Source organism: Enoplosus armatus, chromosome 13 (genome assembly GCF_043641665.1).
Source record: "Enoplosus armatus isolate fEnoArm2 chromosome 13, fEnoArm2.hap1, whole genome shotgun sequence".
NCBI lineage: Eukaryota > Metazoa > Chordata > Actinopteri > Centrarchiformes > Enoplosidae > Enoplosus > Enoplosus armatus.
Genome location: NC_092192.1, coordinates 7970967 through 7992502, shown reverse-complemented (window position 1 = coordinate 7992502; position 21536 = coordinate 7970967). Strand labels below are relative to the sequence as shown.

General features: G+C 40.7%; 1 protein-coding gene across 2 annotated transcripts; it reads right to left on the bottom strand.

The window, feature by feature from the left end:
• Positions 1–8943: 8943 nt before the first annotated feature.
• Positions 8944–21536, bottom strand: jakmip2 (janus kinase and microtubule interacting protein 2). Of its 2 annotated transcripts, XM_070916766.1 has the most exons (22): positions 21408–21536; positions 19853–20107; positions 19418–19660; positions 18599–18808; positions 17273–17371; positions 17000–17146; positions 16714–16854; positions 16380–16436; positions 15880–16002; positions 15518–15646; positions 14528–14611; positions 13863–13925; positions 13405–13503; positions 11718–11819; positions 11355–11408; positions 11190–11255; positions 11015–11083; positions 10552–10629; positions 10232–10282; positions 9625–9777; positions 9429–9494; positions 8944–8994 (listed from the first exon to the last, which is right to left on the bottom strand). In XM_070916766.1, the coding sequence occupies exons 1-22, from the start codon at positions 21534–21536 to the stop codon at positions 8944–8946; spliced, it is 2469 nt and encodes an 822-aa protein (XP_070772867.1). The 2 variants fall into 2 exon arrangements, with proteins under 2 accessions (XP_070772867.1, XP_070772868.1); XM_070916767.1 differs by lacking the exon at positions 13863–13925.

The following is a 21536-nucleotide window of genomic DNA, read 5'->3' as shown; positions in this document are numbered from 1 at the left end:
GGACTATTTGGCTCAAGAGAATCTCTATGTAAAAATAGTTGCACTATTACCTACTTCTCCTTTCTGATGCAGTGTTTTTTTAGCTGGATATAAGAGGCAACATATTCTATGTTCAGCAGTTTCAAAGGTCTGCGACCTCACATCGTAACTAAAGTGGACACAGGTGTGCACTCAGCAGGTCGGAGCTGTCCACGTTGACGCTGTCCTTTCAGCACCACTTTGATAATGTCTTCTACACCTGCGCTGCTCCTGCCTGGACAGGCGTAAACACTTCAACTCAAAGTAGGCTAAAGCTGATGTGTCTTCCAGTGCTTGTCTGGGCCTCCGACGGCGACGTGATCGCTTACTTACTTCAGCACAAATGAGACAGGATCGAGTCAGCAGCGCGGGGAGACGAGCAGCTCTCAGGCGGCAGGTCTCAAACCGGGAGACTGCTGAGTCGAGAGGGCAGCAGAGGGGAAGCAGGAGTCAACACCGTCACTCAGTGAACAGAAATGTGCAATTATGTAACACAGGCCATATATGTTTCACACGTTTCAGTGGGGTCAGATTTTTCCAGATAGTATAAAGGTAAGAACAAGAGGAGAAACATGGCGTGGCAGTTCTCTGGATTTTGCCCCTTTATAGACTAGTTAAGACTTAAACAATGAGAATTACGACATTATATATCTACATATGTGCCTCTTATAAGTCTCATATCTACCATGAACTCACTGTCAAGTTTAACACTGATTAGCCTTCATAAGTAGAATCACATCTGATTAAAGTTAAGTTAAAATCCCACTTGTTGATGCGGATTAAAAGTTGAAAGAATAATGTCAGTTCAGTCCTGTAACAGACGGCTTTGGTGTCACTGTGAGGTTGAGGTTTGGGGGAAATTTTTGTCAGCAGGATTAGAAATAACAAGCAACTGCTATCCAGATCCCATTGAAGTGCAAAGTGTGTGTGTGTGTGTGTGTGTGTGTGTGTGTGTGTGTGTGAGAGAGAAAGACAGAGGGCACACAGAGTCCACAGAGATGAGGAGTCTCAAGGTCACTCACACTGTAGGCTACAGTGAAATCAAACAGGGCACGTCCTCATGTCTCATCTAACAGGTTGTCATCACTGAACTGAAGCCTTGGCTGTGTGTCAGGCTGCAGATCCACTTCATGGGGCACAGCAGTCAGGCCAGCGTCCGGTAGTCCCCCGTTATGCTCCTGCAGAAGAAACTCATGCATGGCAACCGAAGTTAATATTTCAAATGACTGAGACTGATGATCACAGTTTCAAAAATGTTATTAGGAGAACATCTAACTGCCAAAATGTCTGGCTGCCGTAATGTGCAGCATTTGAACATCCCTTTTACTTTTGCAACTATATCTTAGCATGTAGGAAAGATAATGATAGAAATAAATATAGTATCAGGCACCATTTCCCCTTTAATTCAAACGTTGGTTGATCTGAACATGTCATTATTTTTGTGTTACATGTGTTGTTGTTATTTTGTCTTATATTGGCTGACATTGCATATTTTACAGATTTCTTAGTGACACTCAGATTAAGCCCCTGAGTTAAAATGCATGGGAGAGAAGAAGAAAAAAAAGAATGATCAAGCACTATATTCTGAAAAGATGGCTTAGTGGAGATTTTTTTTTTTTCAGGGGACTGAAGCTGAGTAAAATATGATAAGTAGCTCAATTTCCACACATTCCTTGCTGAATACCACTGTCGCAGTTCCTGTGGCTCTGTTGGCATCTAGCGCGGCAACTTGTCAGGCCAGCAGAAATTTCCCCCTCACATGAATGTGATTAAAGCATCAAGTTTTTCAGAGATGCCAAGAGCCCACTAAAATGTTCTGCCTCTGTAATTCCACGATGACTTACTGCGTCTCTGTTTTTTAGGGCTCTCTGTCCTGTCCTGCTTTCCTCCAGTACGTTGCTTGTGTTTGGACAGTAAATAATGCTGAGAGCAGGCGGACAAAACCAAAGAAAGCTGACAGCCTTCTTTAGATTTTCACCCATGCAGTGGCTTTGTGTTTTGGCTGGCTGCACATTTACACACGGACACCAACCAGTTCAGATGACATGACAAGAATTAAATATTATGTGAGAGAACAAGGACAGCGCTCAAAGGCTAGTGCAGATGTTTGTCTTAAACTGTAGCCTGCTTTGCTGTGGTCTGGACAGAGCAGACTGACTGGGAGGCAGCGGAGCCATCAGCTCACACTGTCTGGCTTTCAAAGTCGGTGATGTCATGATAGCTGCAAACCATAATAACAAAACTTTCAGTCAGTTGTTTATTTCATTTGGGTGAATTTGTCAGTGGTTTTCTGTCACAGGAAACCGCTGTGATCATAAAGAAACAAATTTATTCAGAGTAGCTGATGGGTTGTTTGGTATTTGGTAGATTTGGCTTTGCACCTTTTGAATGAATGACATGCATCCTGTGTTTGGCAGTTGCTCAAGAAGCCTGCTAACAGGATATTGCCCTGACTTAATGAGGCTTTTAAAGCAATGACATCGGCAATGCCGGAACAAAGCAGCAGACTATCCCCCACCTCCATATTAAAAATGGATGTAAGGTAGGTCGGCTAGTAACGTGAATGTCCCCCGTAAGACAATAGCTCACGTTGCCACTGGTTTAAGTGCATGTTCATCCAGGCATGATGGAATGACGGCGGATAGGACAGAGTTTGGCAAATTCACGCCCAGTGCTCTTCATGGATTTGGCACAAAAGGCCTAACGGCGAGTGAGACCATCGAAGAAGTGGGTAAGTGGGCCACTGTTCCACAGGCAAGTCAATCAGAGTTAACTCAAATGGTTCCAAGTGGGTTCTGCAGTGGCTCACTTTTACTCAAGAAATTAAATAAAATGAGTGACGAATAAAAAATATCAAGTCCTAAACCAGCATCGTTACCTGTGTTATTATCTGTGTGTGTTATGTGTAGAGTACTGTTTGTCTGTCAAAAGAATTTGTGTTTTTCTGCCACAAAATGTAATTCCCAAGACTTGGTAACATGTTTTTTTAGCACAACAACCATGAATATGTTTAGTCTCACAGCACACCTGTACTATGTCTATGTACACACCTATATTTGATGGCTCCGGTTGGTTCATCTTCATTTTAACTTGGCTTCTGTATGGCACTAATTTATTGTTGCATATTTTCTAGAAACTTAGATACACTACACTACAATACTTTACCCTTCATTATTCACAGCAGCATGGAGCAGTAGTAGAGCAGTAGCCCACAGCCAGCAGCAGCAGTGAACCTTTGGAAACATGCACAGGACGATCAGGGGAAAGCCAAAGACAAAGGCTTGCATTCAAGCGAGCCTGATGCAGCCGGATAAAAAAAAGGAATGGCACACTGAGATCAAAGCTGCAGGAGAAAACACACCTTGGCTGTTTTGCACTGTACAATTTAGATTATAAGTCACTCATTTTTGCTCCTTTAAAGGGCTTTAACACTGTGCATTGCAAATTGGCAATTTTGTCAATTCCTTAAATCCTTTGCTGACCAATTGAGGAAATTAACCTTAATTCTCACTATAGTTAAAAAGATGAAGAAGTGTTTAATAGGAGTATGAGCCATGAAGTCAGTGTTGCTAAGCAGCTGAACAGACTGGGCAGCTGCATCCGCCTGGGATGATTTGGCTGCTGACCAGCTGCTGCTGAAATAAGGTTAAAGAGCCTCCAAGGATGTACTGTCAGACATTTCAATATTGTATCCCTTACAGCGAGGCAGGCTATCTCACACACAATGGCACAGAAGTTTTCATGTCATCCAGAATGACTCATGATTAAAATATGAGTTTTAAACTGTCCACCCTTTTCTGACTCGTGTGAAATGGGTTTTAGCTGAAGGTCTGTGCTGGGAAAGCATTTACAGTAGATTTTCTGCAAAGGAAGCTATTTCCATTTGCACACAACAAATATGTCACCAAGGGTTATGTGTTCAGAAACTGAGAAGTATGCAGAATTCAATGTAGATGGCATACTAACTCTTCTTTCCATTTAAAACATAATTTTTTTCCTTTTAAATCCGTTTCAGATGGTGCACAATATAATCTCTGAGCGTGACCTCCGTGTGGGTGGTGAGAGGAGGACAGATAGAAGTGCTTTTATAACAGACATCCTTTGGCAGGGCTGGTCTACAACACAAAATCTGGCTCCGCCCCTGTGCTCCTCTGGCTTGGCAAGGACAGCCATGACAAAAGTGAAAAGACAGACTGTTGTCCTGGACTGACTCTGCTCTGTGTCCTGCGTAGCTAAAAAAGTGAAATGTGGAAAAGCCTACTGTTTAATGAGCCTGTGAGACAACTGAGGCCTTCACTGCTTCAGTGTAGGAAGGTTTCATAATCATAATATACCACACGTCTTAAAATCTGTTTCATAACACTGACCACTTGTTTGAGCTGTTCTTATGAATGAATTCATGAAAAACTCTGTAACAGCAGAGGACGTACAGTAGCTACGTCTGCTATTTCTGTCCATTGAATAAAACATGTACAACATCAGATGGAAGAATAACCAACACCAGCCACGGCTCAAAGCCTCTTCCTGACCTGAACAAAGCAGAGCTGCATTAGCCAGGACAACTACTGACAGACACTGACGATGAACACACAAACAATAAAATGGTGCATATTGTAAAATTAAATCCTGTTAACAAAGATACCACAGAAAAAAAGAATGATAAATGACAAGATTGAAAGTAGATGACAAAACAAATCCACGTCTCTGAGCACTTTAAATCGATAGAAAGCTCTGGAAGAGCTATTAAAGGGATCTTATGGTGAGATTCTTTTGGCAACTGCTGTTTCCAAGGTCAAGAATGAACTTCTCTGTCTCAACTGCTAATGATTATATTATGAAAAGTCCATAAAGTGCTCAGACAATATGAAACTGACATGACAACCGGGCAACTCCATCTGCTGAGGAAGAGCGTGTGACACGATTGAAAGCCCCAGAAACATGTTAAACAGAATGCTAAAAATGAGTTTCTTAATTTCCCCCCCCAAAATGCATTTTGTATAGATAAAATATAATTGGTTAAGAGTAATTAATAATTGTAATAAATAACAGGTTAAGTAACAAATGAAGAAATAACTATTACTACTATGGAGTTCGGATGTAGATAGTTTAGAAGAAGTAGCACTGAAGGAAAATATAAGGAGGGTTATGAATCAAACCCTTATCAAGCATTCGTGCAATTAAGATGCAAAAAGAAGACAATTTATCCTTTTAGGTCAAAGGCCATGAATTTTTTTATTTTTTACAGCATTGCTCATTTTTTTCAGTTTATTTAATAATCTAGACGAAAGTGGGAGGAGGGGTTAAATTCTCGCTGGAAGACAGACGGGGTAAAGATAAAAAAAATCTTCTGTGAAATAAAAACCAAAAAATATACATTACATTACATGATAATATCAACCGCCTGAAAAAATAATTGTTGGGAAAAGGGGGAAAGTGAAATTTAAGGCAACTGCTCGTTAGCTGAGTCTGCACAAAAATAGTCTCAGTCATTCCCCTTGGTAAAGTGAATGGAGAGGCTCATAGCTACTGTCCGCTATGTAATGAGATGCCTAGATACCCTAGACCTGTGATTGGAGCCAGAGGGGTGCAATGATGGCAGATACACTAGCTCAGGTACACAGGGAACAAGCACAGTCAACTGGTAAATATTGCAGGGACTGGGCAGAGTCATAGCCTGACAGGAGAGAAGTGGAGCAGGTGTAGTGTTGCATTCACTTTCTCCTGTTTCATTTTGGGGAGGTGGACGCCTAAACGGCAAGTAGTGTTTAGTAAGAGAAGGTCGTTAGTATCAAACACGTTTTATTTTTTTGGTTAGTAAAATAGGAGGGGTAGAGAGAGAACCTGCAGTATTCTTGCGACAGACACATGAGTGAAGTTATGTCTTTTTCTGTCTTTCCAGTTTCAATTAAACTGATAAATTTAGCTTTTGTCCATTTTTTTGTGTAACAAGAAAGTACTGATGACTGTTAGATTTGAATTTAAACAGACCAATCATCCAGCCACAGTTGATAAAGATATTTTGGCAAGGTATTTTGAAAATATTTACAAGTTTGTTAAAAGATCATGTAAGTTTAAAGGGCGAACTGAAAGTCACTCAGGTGAAACCAGCACTCCCTGCTGGTCAACCAGAGCAACACGTTTTAGACAGTAGAATATTAAATACAGTATACTGTGTGAGATAGAGGTCGGACAAAGGAAAGGGGAGGCAAATATTCCATTATTCCACATTCATATTCCAACAATTTTTCAGTTATAATTTTCAAGGAAATAAAAGTTCATCTTTGCAGCCGTCACCACAATAAAACAGAGCAGTTTATACCCTTTTGAGCCATTTATAAACTGCCAAGTACATCAACTGTTCAAGCTGCTTCAGAGAGCAAAAGAAAAGTGCAACTATTCACATAAAATAAAAGGGGAGACTACAAGAAATAATTCAGACACATGTACATATCAACAAATGTATATATTACAGTACAGAATGGGGACGTTGTTTCTCAGTGGAAATCTTGGGACACGGTATCTGAGAGCTAAGAGCTGTAAAAAAGAAAGGAAAAGGGGGAAAAAAAGATAACCAGAGAGTAAAGCTCTTACAGTCTGCTGGTTTTTAAGACAAATTAAGAAGCGGTTTAACAATCTGTAGCTTTTTCTGTGGAGATCCAGGTTGAGTGGAGCTGGATCAGAGAGTGTCTTTACCCACCCGTAACCTTTTCCTTCTCTTTTTTAGCTCTCTCTTCACTCAAGTCTGTTATGTGTGTCCAGTGAAGACGTGTCAACCTGAGTGTCCCGTATCCCCCTTTAGTGTCTGTACACGCCAGCCTCTGCAGTGTATTTCTGTCCTTTTTTTTTTTTCCAGGTATAACCTCTGGAGAGTCCAAGCAGTTTGTGTAAGCACCATTCTGGGAACAGCGAGGGCAGGCCAGGCGGCGACACACACCGTGTCCCGAGCGGCGTTCCTTGTTATAATTTGACCTGAAACGGCCTCTGCACTCATGGGCCCTGAGTTGGCTCGCTTCTGTTCACCGAGAAGTTGCATTCGTGAAGAACGTCCTTTCAGGTTTTGGAAAGGAAAGTAGAGAAGACAAGTTGTGGTCTGGCGGGTTTGTTTGCCTCGTTGTCTATGAGTTTTTCTGTCCGTTTATATTCCCACTGTGGCTGAATGGTGGTGAATGACATATTATTACCCTGCATGGCAGAGAGAACATTTCCCAGGCTTTGGTTTGGATTTGTCAAAGCGTGTGTGTGTACGTGTGTGTTTGTGCTGCATGCATGCATGTCCGTAAAACTGTATGTATGCAGGTATATGTGTGTCTGTGTCTGCATATACTGTAAAGTGTCTTTTAAATTGTGTGTCCTTCTTGCAGTCTGTTACAGCTGTTTGCAGAGACGTTTAATGTCCAACACCGCTCTAAAAAAACAAACGTCATCCTGGGCTGCATCCTGAGAACCCCATCCCCCATTAAAAACACAAAAGAATAAAAATCTGAAGTGTGAACGTCCATGGCCAACACACGACAAATCCACCTACACTGACAGCAGTCACTGATGTTATGACACTAGCAGCCACTGCTACGCACATTGTTCCACGCTTGTCCAGAAAATAAATAACACTGCAGTCACAAACAAGATCTCCAAGCTGACGCACCACCTGCGGGACAGAGAGAGAGAGGAGTCACAAAGAATTAGAAGAGCCAAGAGTACTGTGTGTCAAAGCAAATGTAACATACACTGCACATTTTATAACATTTAGAAATCAACATTTATTTCATTTGTTTTTTGTCATGTGAGCTTTTTAGCACCTTTCAGCTCAATGTTTTGGTTTTGTTTGTTTTTTACAGCCCACAACTTTACTGTTTTGGTTCACTATCTTGGTGCTGTCATCAGCATTGTTTCAAAGCTAAAGCAGGCAGCTGTTTTCAGTGGAAAAGCTCTAAAAACCCACTGCACACTACCTGCTCAGCACCAAACAGCAGTCAAAGTTAGCGACTAGCTGGTGAATGTAGTGGAGCATTTTTCTCTAAATATTGGACTTACATTCTTCAGGTGGCCAAAAACTTGACTCCAAATGAATACTAATGTTGCTCCGTATATGCCGTATCTGTTTGCTGACAAAACAACTTTATTAAGTGATAAAAATGTGTTGTTTTTACAGCTAAGAGGCTGAAAAACCTATAATTGCAGGTTTAAAGGTAATTGCTGAGATACAACCCCCCCAAACACACATGTGTTTAAAAACACATGTAGAAACAGGAGTCAAAACTCCACAGGTGACAACAAAAGTACACAAGAGAGGGAGAGATGGTGATGTTTGCTTTCTGAGAGGTCTGTTACCTGGAAAGTTTTCAGAAAGTCAAAATGGAAAATGGAAAAACACACGAACATGCACTCAGGAACAGAAATGCCTGAGTGGAAAGATGTTGAGAGTGCAAAGAGAAAGAAGGAATAACAGTTGAATATTTCTAAGTGAAGGTAAGGTGAAGCGAGTAAATGTGTAGGAGGGAGAATGAGCAGACCAGGGTCAAATATGTTTTTCTGCAGAGCATCTATAGTTCAATTAGGACACCATTTTCACTTAAATTTGCTTTTATTTGACGGGTATGATAAATATCAAATTAGATTACTTTAAAAGTATTCATTCAAATAATAATGATGCATTTCCTGCTTTTTTCTATCACATCAGGAGGTCTTAGTAATGGTATAGAAATGCATCTTAAACCAGTGCTTGTCAAGGCCAATTCAGGCTCTGCAGCCGGGAGTATTCCCAGTCTTGACTTTGGCGGACGCACAAAGCCAAAACACTTGCTGTGCAGGTTCTGCTTTAACAGAAAAGTATTTGACCGAGGTCCAGAAGAAAGAGACGGCAGTGGTTTGAACGTTCTACTCAAAGCCCTCAGGGACTCACCTCTGCTACAGGACGCGCCAAAGACTTCAAGGCCAAAGGATAAAGGCAAGAGAAAAGAACAAGAACAGAAACAAAAACTGGGGAAAGAAAGAAGGAAAGAAAGAGATGAAGAGGGGACAAAAGAAAGTGAGAGAATTAGAGGAACACTCACGATATGTTAGTAACAGCAGAGACAGAAACAGAGGCTCACTGTACGGGAAAACTGGAACTACAACTGGGAATATTACCTACGTAAGCATTTAATGTGGCATCTGTACTTTGTGCTTTCATGAGAGTGGTTTCCTATACATGATGTGAAAAGAAATAGTGCACACGATTCACTCTACACACTCGAAATCCCATTTAATATGGATTCCACAGGCTTTAGGCTAATCTTGGCAGCCTGTAAGCAAAGATCGTTAAACTAATGAACTTGGTAGCATTTCCTGGTGAGTCTTGTGTTCAAGATGCTGATCTTTAAATAACGTAATGTTGTTGTTTTTTTTACAGAAAGATATCAAACATGGCCTACCTTTTCCTCCAGGTCTTTAATCTGCCTCCTCTGGATTTCTGTCTTGTCTTCAAGGTCACGAATTCTCTGCAAATATTCAGAGAGGTAACGGTAAGGAATGGGTTTCTTTGCAGAGATACACACGAAACACACCAACCCATTTCCACCTTTATCACACACACACATATATCTATCACCGGTACAGACATAGACGGACCTGGTGCGCCTGGTGCAGCAGCTCCATCCTCTCTTGGAGGATCTGGCAGTCATACTCTCGACTCTTCCTCAGCATCTGCCTCCTCAGCTTCTCCACCGCCGTCCGCAACTCGTCCTTCTGAAGGTCATCCAGAGGCTCGCCGTACTTTATCACCTGGAGGAAGAAGACGGGCATCAGACACACCATGATGGATAAAAAAAACCCCAAAACTTCTCAACACATATTATTATCTCTGGAGTTACTGTTCTTCCGTGAACACTTCTTGTATCAGCAGAGGCTTTAAGAAATCATAAGACTGTGTTCATAATTGCAAAGTCTCCACAGTCATAAGAAACCGTGTGAATCTTTCATGGAGACTCCGTGTCGATAGCGCAGATGTTCCAGATTAGTGGGATTTGCATGATCACGAGGATGTGTGTCAAAAGCAAATCACTTTTTTTGGGATGCATTTCCAAATTGATTTATAATGAATTTAATAAACGTCACCTGTCTAGTATTTCAGATGACAAAAATGTAACCTGCACTGCTAAAGGCTAACACATTACAAGGTGAAATTCACAATAGTTTTCATGACAATAAGGCTGTAATATGTTGTGACATGAAGTACCTTGTCCTGCTGCAGGGCGTTGTATAACGTTGCTTCCAACTCCTGGATTTGCTGTCGGGAGGAGAAAAAAGGGCTGTTATTACTTTTGATGTCATGTCTCTGCAGGCTTAACCCTGACCTAACCATAACTACTATATGCCAACCTTTAAGCTAACCACGTCAGGATTTTAACCACAACCCTAAAACCAAGTCTTAACCTGAAAATTAAATTATAAATCTTGTGGGGATCCGAAAATTTGTCCCCAGATGATGAATTGAGTGTGAAGAGACTTTGGCCCCACAAGGTGACGTATACATGAGACACACACACACACACTTACCATGTAGGCCTGGTCCAGTGCCTGTTTTCTGTAGTCCAGCTCTTCTTCTAGATATCCTTTCTGTTTACAGAACATCTCCTGCACAGAATGAGCAGGTCAGAGACAGCGGTTAGGGGGAAAAAAGCTAACGTTTATTTATTTAGTTTTTGCAACTCAATTGTAACATAATAATCAATTTAAACTAGTACTTCTACATTTTACTACTAGGGTGCTAGTAGTAAAGTACTATATTATATATTAGTTATAGAGCTTAATGTCATCAGCTCAGTTCAGAAAAATCAATGTGGAAGATTTGAAAAAAAATCAACTTTCTATGTCCTTTTACTAGATAATTGCTGTGAACAGATTAAAAGAATGTATTGTATTGTCGGCAGCATCAATCAGATCACACTGGATTACAGCTCATGTAAAAAAAATAAATAAATAAAAAAATACATTCCTGTGCAGGATTGTTGTGACTCACCATCTCTATTTCCAGGTCCACCATCTTCTGGTGCAGCGCTGCCTCCGTCCCCTCAATCTGTTGAATCCACTAGAGGGCAACAAGCAGCAAAACATGAGTCGGCACAGGACAAACTATTCTGTGTGCTGATACTTTTCTATTATCGGAGGAACCATGATGTAGTTTCCAAACGTACCTTTTCTGCTAGTGACAAAACAGTGCTAGCCTGAATAATGGCCACTTGCTCTTCATTTCTTAAGTTCTATACAAAAGGGAAAAAGGGAAAAAGAAACTTGAATTAATAATTAATAATAATGTTTTAGCGTCATCATTTTGATATGTTACATTTCATATGAATTACCCCGTTGTCTCCCAGGATATCTAGAAGTTTGATGAGATCTGGTATGCACACGTCCTGTAAAGAAAACAGAATAAAAACCTATTAAGAGTATACAAATAAAATGGCATTTACCTTTCATTTATACTTTTATTCAATATTTCTTCCCCTGGTAATGTTGTAAGAGTATATAAATATTGCTTGTTAAAACTTTTACTACAACCGCATGCTCTTAAAAAAGCAAGTACATGCAAAGAACTCAGTTAGCCGCAGTCATAAGAATTATGGGATCTGTAACAGTGGGATCTCTTGCCAGAAAAGATTGCGAAAGCTGCTCTACTTTAAACATCATTACTGTGATAAAGCAGAGCTCTTCTCGTTGCATACCTTGACCCCCTCCTTCATACAGTAAATCTGCAGGGCACTGACTCCCTCAGAGAAGGGATGCATTCTCAGGTGATTGAATGGAGGGGACCTCCTCTCACGCTCCTACGACAAGAGAAATATATATTTCAGTATACAAAGGATGAACTGTAACTGAAAGTCGTGACTCTGTATTGTACCTGGATGAAACAGTATTTTCACTTGATTGGTTGTGTTCGTATAGGTTACAATAATAATAATAAATAATTAATCTTTATCTTTTTTGCCCATTAGCTCCTGCTGTACTGCTGCTCTGTGTCAACAGCCGTTAGTGCTGCCATCAAACTAGAGGCGGTTCAAGCGGTAGGTAACCTTCAATATCAAGCATCAACTCTCTGTTGTGTTTCTGCTCTGGGTTTGCCAAACTTGCCAAACCCAAATCAATCCATGTTTCCACTTAGGTGACTTTTTATTTTTACAGTGATGATGTTGAAGTTTCAGTAGGTGGCGCTCTTTGCTTTGTTCAGCCATGAAAATGCTGACTACCCATATTTCAGACAAATTGCTACTGCCATCTGAAGACGCATCAGACAAACGCCTGATAGCAATGGTTAAAGCTTTTATTTATAATTAAGGTTAAATAACTTCATTTCAACACAGTATACTGAGCAAATCTAAGCGATCTGTTCTCCAGTCTGCTCACTAGGTGGCAACTTGGGCCCTCACAGGCTGCTGTGAGTATCTGCAGTGCAGCACAGCCAGACCACAAAGACCACTGTCAGCTAGTTATCAGCCTGGCAGACAGACTGGTGGGCTTCCAGTCCACATGACTGAATGGCTAACTTGAGAGGCAATTTCAACATCGGAGAAACCTGCATATAATTAGGGGTCTAGCATGTGAAGCACTGAAGTGTTTCACATGCCAAACAAGGCGTGTGCATGGGTCAGCACACTGTCATTCCACAACATGGTACATTTCCACACAGATTTTGCTCTTTAGCTTTTTAAAATATAATCATTCTGTCCTTCTTTTGAAGTAGGAGTTGGTTTGTAAGACTGTAAAATGAATCCTACAATATATCGTTTTTTAAACCTTGATGCATTTGACTTCTTCCAACTTTATAACACGGCTCAGTGTTTGTACCTTTACAAAAACACATAATCAGGATATGAGATCACTGAAGCTGGAAAACAGTTCCTGACAAACTCACACTACTATAGAGTGATTTGAGATTTGATTTGTGATGAAATATCCATTTTGGTTTTATTCATTTTAGATAAGATCTTGTTTTTACTTAATAGACAAAAACAATACCCTGAAAAAACATTTTGACCGCATATTAAACAGCGTTAAAATATGAATATATTTAATGTTATTTCTGGGATGAATATGTTGGCAAGATGTTTGGAAAGTGTAAAAAGGGTTTGGAACTAGATAGGGTCCCAATACACTGATCTCAGGATGTGTTCTCAGAATAGTAAAATGCTTTTTGGAACAGCTCTAACAAAATGATTTAGGCTCACAAAGCTGGATCTGTAATCTGGCTAGTATAACGTCTTTTTGGATCTGGCTTTGAGAATGCTGGGTTTGCCTCACGGGACACATTCATGAGGTCACAAAAAAGACATTTGGCCTCATCTTTAGGATCTGACAGGAAATGTTATCATGCTAATTTGATAGAGGCTAGATAGGAAACTGGGTGTGACCCACCTCTAACTCCAATATCCTAAACTCTAACAGTTCATTCTGGTCTTTGGAGTCTTGCAGCTCCTGCTGCAGCCGGCTGGAGTCTGACTCCACCTTTTCCACCTGGACACAATAGAGAATCAGAATTAACAAGGAGACAGGAAGAGGTGGTTGTGCTCAAATTTAGATTGTAGCTACAATATGTGCTATAATATGTCAATATTATGGAAATAGTAGTGGCAGTTAGGAAAGTCATAACTGTAGGAAAGTATCTCAAGGCTGTAAGGCTTTAAACAATTACCACATGTACCATCTGTAACCGTTTTTCAGGCAGTTATTTGTAAATTTAAAAAAATGTTGTACATAGAAGAAAGGAAGGAAACAATGACTATCAGCACATCAAGACATCAACAAAATCACAAACATCTTACATCTCTGTGGCAGTTTGAATATTGCAAAACAAACAAAACATTGAGTCCAACCTTATCCAATAGCTCCTGATTCCTTCGTAAGAAGAGCTGCTTCTCCTCCACCCATTTGGAGTCCTGATAGAGAACAGAGACAGTTGTTGCATCATATCAAAGCTATCTACTATACTCAAAACTGAAGAATCTCGACTGGCTTGACTTGAATTTGGCTTTGCACATGTTCTTTTCCTGTACAGGTGGAGTCCCAAATGTCAGCGCATCACAAGGGGTTCAGTACTCTGAAAGCTTGAGAACCACTGCACTAGAGGACAACCTAATGTACTGACCCATGGGAGGGTTTTTTTATATAAATATCCACTGTGACGTCCTCGATGTTATACTGAGCAGTAAAGGTGAAATATCACTGTATTAAAACAAAACAAACTACATGATTAGAACCAACACGGTCCTGAAATGACTGGTCTTATATAACAGAATAAATGACGAACCATGTGCTATGTGTCATTTCAATAAATTACTTGATGATTACTTTACTGGTCACATCAGGGCAAATTTGACATTGTTATTAAATCCTTCATTTTTTTGAGGGTTGTGCTGCTAATCACGGTATGATGAATACATTGCATTGCATTATTTCGTCAGGTGTTCCTGATATTTTGTCCACCACCCAATGCATACATTTATCTGTCTTCATTCATGCTTGTGCTTGTGTGTCCTACCTGTCCCTTCAGGGTCAGTTCCCTCTCCAAGTCCTCTATTTTGGCTTTATACCTGAGAACATCTGATTGGAGCTGCTCCTGAGCCTGAAACATGAGCGACACAGACATTCATTAGCCACTAGACACACTGGATCTGTTCAGTACAATACTCCGGTGCACTCAAAAGTGTTTTGACAGCACTCACAGCCCAGTACACAATGTGCTTATGTGCAGATGTTGGAAGAAAATACACTTGAAACCTAAAAGGATGCTTTGTAGACAGATTTATTGATTTAAGTTCCAGCACGTCTGATGCGCTTGAGACAGGCGGTTGAAATGTGTTCTGCGATGTCCGCTGGATGCGGCTGCATTGTGTTCGGGCCGTGCCGTGGCTCTTTCATGTCTCCTCCTCACTCCCAAAGTGCACTGGCAGCTCTTTTCTCAACTATTTTGTTAATTTTAGTTTGGGCTGCAAATATCCCTAGTACTGAATTGAATCTCCCGTTCCTATCAGTCGTAGTAGATTGTCAGTGACGGGCACTTTCATTTTCTTACAGGAAAACTGAAGAACCTCAACTTGCTTGACATGAATGTGGCTTTGCACATGTTCTTTTCCTGTACAGGTGGAGTCCCAAATGTCAGATCATCACAAGGGGGTACTGACCCATGGGAGGGTTTTTTATATAAAAATCCACTGTAAACTACATGGTTAGAACCAACACGGTCCTGAAATGACTGGTCTTATATAACAGAATAAATGACGAAGCTGTTATCAAAAACATGTGTTAGGATAGATGTCCAGAAATAATCAGCTCTGTGTAATTCAATCACCACAGCCTCATGACACATAACTATACAGTTTGAAAGCCTTTAGCAACTTCATTAAATACAAGTAGTGGTTACATATGTTACTTTTATTATTGGATTTAATTCAAATCCATTTCACAATTGTGTGTTTATTAGGACAAAACACAAGATTGGATAGAAGTCATTTTCTCCATGTGTTTGTACCTTTGCTTCCATCTCAGCGTCCAGAATGCCCCCTTTCTGTTCCTGCAGCAGGGCATAGGCTCGCTGTAAGGCCTGATACTCCCTGGTCAGCTGACGGAAGCGCAGCTCTGACTCCTCGTTGGATATACCCTTGTTTGACACACACAGGTCAGAGGTCAAAGTCTGTGGTTGAATTGGGCTTACAGTATATCCCTATTCAGTTGAACTGAATGGATTCTACAGAGACGCTGGAAGTCAAGGACTTAAAACAGAAATGGTCTAAAACAGAATCAACTCAGGATATTGACATAATTGTAAATGTAGTCAATGAGATACTCCTAAACTTTCTCAGTGACCTCGACGAATATGAGCCAAGTTCTCACCTCATCCAGGTCTTCATCAGGAGTAGCAGGAGTTCTGTCCATCCGGAACGAAGCCACCGAGGACGTCTCCGAGTCCATAGACTCTTCATCGTACCCAAAGAAGGTGTCCACTACGATGTGCCTCTGCAGAGAAGAAAACAATATGCCTCATTAACATGTTAAGTGACAACTTCCTGTCCTCACACTTGGGTGTCCCCAAAGGCTTTTTCCTTTTGTTTTACATCGTTGTATTCAGCCTCTGTCAGTGTCATTTACTCCAACTCTCTACAGGTTCCGCTTCTACAAGACTCACTGGCTCGTTTTACTACAATCAAAGCCTTGAAATTAAGAATAATTAATTAATAATTAAGAATACAAATGGTCTAGATTTTGAGATTTCATTCTGTGTGTTCAAAGAGTAAACTTTTACAAAATGTGTTTACAGTTTTTACAGTAAAAACAGTAACCAAACTAGGTACACTTACAGATAAATAACTAGAATAACATTCAATAATTTCTACCTTTATTGGCCTTGAACTTCTTTTATGCCTTTTCTTTCTTAGTAGTTTTTCTCGGTCCTGAAAAGGCAGACAAGTGGAGAGAAAAAAAGATAACACAACACTGTAAGATAAACATATCCTTTTTTCTTTCTTCTATTTTCAAAAAAGACAAAATCATCATCAGCAGTCAATCTGATATTATAATATCCTAATATCCAACAACAGTGGTGGTGATTTATACTCAAAAGAGGTGACATTTGTGTCTCACACCATGACCTTACTCTGCAAATTATTGACAAAAATAAAAGATACCTCAAAGAAAAACATGCTCAGTAAGTAGACAAAATAAACATACTCTTGTCAGTTCGTCAATCATGCTTTGTTGTTCCAGGACTTGAAGCTTGAGAAAGGCTATTTCCTGGTCGTCATGGGCTTGGTCAAGGTCATTCAGAGACTTCAGCTTCTTCAGTGGAGGATGGGAGCCGATCTTCTCCTTCTGCAGACAGACAACACACACACACACACACACACACACACACACACACACAGACACACACACACACAAAAGTCGTTTAAGATCAGCCACATGTCCCTTTTGCCAAAAAAGTACAAAATGTATGCAAATGAGATTTTGCGCTGACCATCTCAAGGTTCTCCTTGACCAGGCTCTTGAGTTTATCCTCCAGTTTCTGGATAGTCAGAGTCAAATCGTCATTCCTCTTACTCAGCAGCTTGTTCCTGTCCAGCAGGGGCTTACACTGCTTCTCCGACTCTCGAACTCGCTTCAGCTGGTGCAGAGAAAGGGACACAAGGGTTTATTTAATTGTGACTGACATGAGGAAGGTCGACAGCGAGAGACAAAAAGCTGAGAGAGTGGGAGATCCATCATTTCTAACTAAATCATTTGGTCGTACCAGTTCATTCCTCTCATCGACCAGCAGTGAGTTGCGGTCCTCTAATTTGCGTATAGTTGAGTTGAGTTCAGCAATGCGCCTCTGATTTCTCCTCAGGTCCTGAAACAAACAAACAAAAAAAAAAAACTCATGAATTGACACACTTAAACCATGACAATTGATATGTTTCGTTACTTTGAGCTGATCATGGGACTTCAAATCATGACTAAACTCTGCCTCACGTCTCTCATGCTCCTGGAAGTATGTTGACGACAAAAGGTTTGAGAGAGCACGAAACAAATTCTGAGCGCTACAGCCCATAATAATTGTATTATTATTATTATAATTATCATTATTATTATTTTGTTTGAACTATTAGCTCTTTGAATCCTACATGGAGTCGGATCAGGACCGTAACCCCCCCCCCCCAGGCTCATTTGATCTGTGAGGGTAGCAGTCCACTCAGAAGTGACAATGAGCCTCATTCATATGAGTGTTTTCCTTATAATGTTCTAATCATATTCTCTTTTAAAAGTATTCATAAAAACAGGAAAAAGAAGAAATAAGAAAACTGATTTACAGTACAGTAGAAATAGAAGTCTAACACGGCCATGATACATAGCTAATAACTACTTTTAAATTAATTGAAATAATGGCTTAAAAACAAGATCATTTGCAGACAAATTGAATGTGATTTTCGTCATTTTAGTGTCAACACATATTGATTTTTAAGATAATGCAGACACCAAATACTGCTCTTTGTTTCCACATGGCGGTTTAAAATGCCACTGTCCTAGCTTTTATTTTGAAAGAAGAAGGATGTCCCTTCCCTTCTTGGTGAACCGGTGACACTCTGCTCTCAGTTTGAGTTTGCACTAAAGCACAAGCGGCTTTGGTCTATATGAGCGCAAGAATCCCCAATGCTGGCTCAAGTGTAGTTACACAATACCTCTTGTAGGCTCAAATCATCTGTTATGGACACGTTTCTGTCGTCCCTCTTACAAATCCATGCTTGTGCACTCTCAAATGTTGACTAGCAGACAAGTAGAGTAGTGTTTGCATTTATTTTGTGCTCTCCCAAATCTTTTGTTGTCAATATACTTTCATAAGTTTGGAGCTGGCTGAGTGTTGTGGGACCCTTGTCTATAAAAAGAAACCTCTTGAAACCAGACCTGGCACATAGGACCTTTAGCTACAAAGTGCTATTCAAGGGCTAAAGCAAAGAGGAAAACATGGGGTTCAAGAGGAAGGAAGGCTCCCAGATTCTCTCAAATGAATGAGGTTGATTAATGTTTGATATGAATGAGGGGAGCATGAAACTTCTCCTTGCTATTCCTCTCTACTTACTGGGCTACCGCAGTGCTCAGCTCCATCTCCAGCTCTGCCTGGAATCTCTCTCTTCGGGCTTCCCAGGCCGCACTCAGCCTCCTTGACAAGGAACAGCTGTTCATCCAGAGCGTCCTTCTGAAGCTGCAGCTTCTGTAAGAAACCTGCCGTTGACTCCAGTTCCTTCTCCAGAGCAAATATGGTGCGATCTTTAGATTTGATTTCATCCACCTACAGTGAAGGAGAAGGAAATAATAGTGCATTTAAGAAAATGCTGAAAGGACATTACTTGCTTTTTTTCCACTCTGCTGTAGCTAACTTTTATCATTCAAACTGTTAAAAAAGACAAGGACAGTTATTATGTTTAAAATCAAGCGACTCTTTAGGTAATTTATGAGGGACTAAAAGATTAAAAATATTTGCTAGACTAATTCACGACCAAAATGTACTAGTTGTAGCTCTCATTTCCACACATGTAGCTGCACCCACCTGGTTAGGCTCTCTGCAGCAGATCTCTACTTTTGCACAAATATTTGCTGTCATGTTTACTTTTACTGAAACCTGTTACAGCCTTGTAAACCAAGCTTTAAAATGATACCTCAAAAGCCAAAAAAAGTCACCATTGCCATTCAGTGTGTTGAAACTGAAAAGGTCTCCCTGTAGCTCTACAAAAACTCTTTCACACTGTTCACATGCAACAGAGACGGAGCTGCATAGACATCCAGTGTAACATTAGCAGTGGGCCTTACTAATATTTTGGAACACCATATGTCATATTAAATCATCACCATATCACCACAAATCATATTCATATCTGTTAGCAGCAGTGACTGTGCGTACCAGTCTGCGGATGTCCTTCTCACAGTCCCACTTGATCTTGGAGATCTGCTCCTGGTGGTGCTGGTGCTCCACCCGCAGGTCGCCAGCCTTCATCTTGTCGGCCTGGATCATGTTGCTGAGAGCCTCGTCGGTCTGCTTCTTACAAGATTTCAGCTCCGCTATCTCCTGCAGGAGCTTCACTCTCTCCTGGTCAAAGAAGCGACGTGCGTCCTCCTTGGCTTCCATGGTCAGTGCCGTGCGCACCTGAAGAGGAGGGAGGAGGGGGAAAGAGGTAGGGTGTTAGCTTGGCAGAATTTCCACAGAACATTTATCTGGAGTTTTGGAGAGAGGTGAGTAATGAGTATTTATTTCTAGTGCCGCCCCCTAATCAAGAGCTTTCCCTCAGAAGTGAAGGTAACATGAAATACTGGCTTCACTCCCCTATCTTAACCTCACCTTCTCTCCGCTGCCATCGCGCATAGCGCTCAGTGCGGCTTTGAGCCTCTGGTTCTCCTGGTCTTTGATTTTGGCATGGCGGGCCAGCTCCTGCTCATGCTGCCGAGTCAGGTTTTCCCTGAGAGCCTGGAGCTCCTTTTGCTTTTCCTCGTGCCACTTGGCCCGCTGCTCTGTTAACATGGCAGTGTGACGGTGCTGCTCCTGCTCTCGCACCCGCTTCACCTCCTGCTGCTTGTCGCGCTCCAGTTTGCTCACCTTTGAGGGGAACAACAGAGGAAGAGGAGAGAGGAATTTGGTTAATTTACACCATTGGCATACCTACTACTGTACTCCAAAGTAGGAGTCAGTCTTTGTTTTTGAACATTTGACTCTCTGGTTTAGGTTCTTAATGATCTTGTGTTTTTGCTAACCAATTTTCACACAAATTCAAGGGTGTAGCAATGGTTTAAGATATGGTGGGGACAAAATCCTGCAATTATATGAATCTAGCAAACATCTAATTACCGGTATATTAAATTGGTTATCGTCTATTCCATAAAAATGGTGGTATAGCAAAAACACCTTAGATAGGCTGTGTTAATTGCTCCATTACTAATGCATAAACCCTATAATCATGCTTTGCTTTCTTGACAGAGATCTGATACTTCAAGATAAATAATGCTGTATCTTTACTACAAAGAGCACTGCCCTTTACTGCCCTATTTTTGATTGATTTCAAATTGTAATGCCTTTTTATGACATTAACTGCAAATACAACACAGATTAAATGATTCTTTTAACACAAAAAACAGGATTTATCCCAGCAGCCTATATCTGGTGAGTCAGACTATATCTACGGTAATATGTTCACCTATCATCACGTCAAGCCTGCGAGGGCATTGGGCCACAAGGGGATGAAATGCTGGACAGGAAAGACAGGACTTCAGAGCTCAGTTGTTTCCATTTATATGAATTGAAATTCCTGACCCTGTAATTCATTTCAAATTATTTCCCCTGGGGAAGGAAGGTATGCTCTCGTCTTATAAATCAAATCACAAAATCATGATGATCTCAAATATAAATGTAAAGGTCTTGTTGTGAGCTCACTGACATGTTACCTGTTTTGTACATGTGACACACAGTAACGGGTAGTAAAGTAACACATGCTGTTATGTAGGAGCCATACATCAATATTTAACCTTATGGGCTTAGTGTAAACGGCATAAAGATGAATATTAACAAGTACATTGCAAAAGCAAAGGCAAATAATTTACTGTGAATATGCTGTAGCACATGCAGTTCTTTACCATTAACTGAACATATGCCATACATGCATGATACGGTATACGGTATTATGTCATAACATGAACTTCCACCTCTACGACTCTGGTTAGATCTGTGCAACTTATAGTGTCTCAAGGTTGCTGTAAAGATTCCATTTTAAATGTCGTACACTGACTTTAAAAAATAAATACGCAACTGTGACTTAAGACCATATACTAAGTTTACATTGAAAGTGGCCTACAATATTTGAAATATTCAGGTAAAAGTTATGCATTTTGATGTTGAACAGTACCTTGCATTTTTCTTGGTGTAGCTCTATCTGAATGTCAGTCAGCTTGGACCTGAGATCTTCATTGGCTGCCTGTAGGGCAGAGATGAGTGCTTCGGGCTTCTCGCCCTTCGTACGCCCTTTCTTGGCCAT

Bases quoted from the DNA above. Each gene is read 5' to 3' on its own strand.
- jakmip2 (XM_070916766.1), bottom strand. From the start codon at position 21,536: ATGGCCAAGAAAGGGCGTACGAAGGGCGAGAAGCCCGAAGCACTCATC. The intron at 17,372-18,598 runs GTAAGTAGAGAG...TGTTTGTTTCAG, and splicing joins CTGAGCACTGCGGTAGCCCA to GACCTGAGGAGAAATCAGAG. The intron at 17,147-17,272 runs GTACGACCAAAT...TCTCTGCACCAG, and splicing joins TCGATGAGAGGAATGAACTG to CTGAAGCGAGTTCGAGAGTC.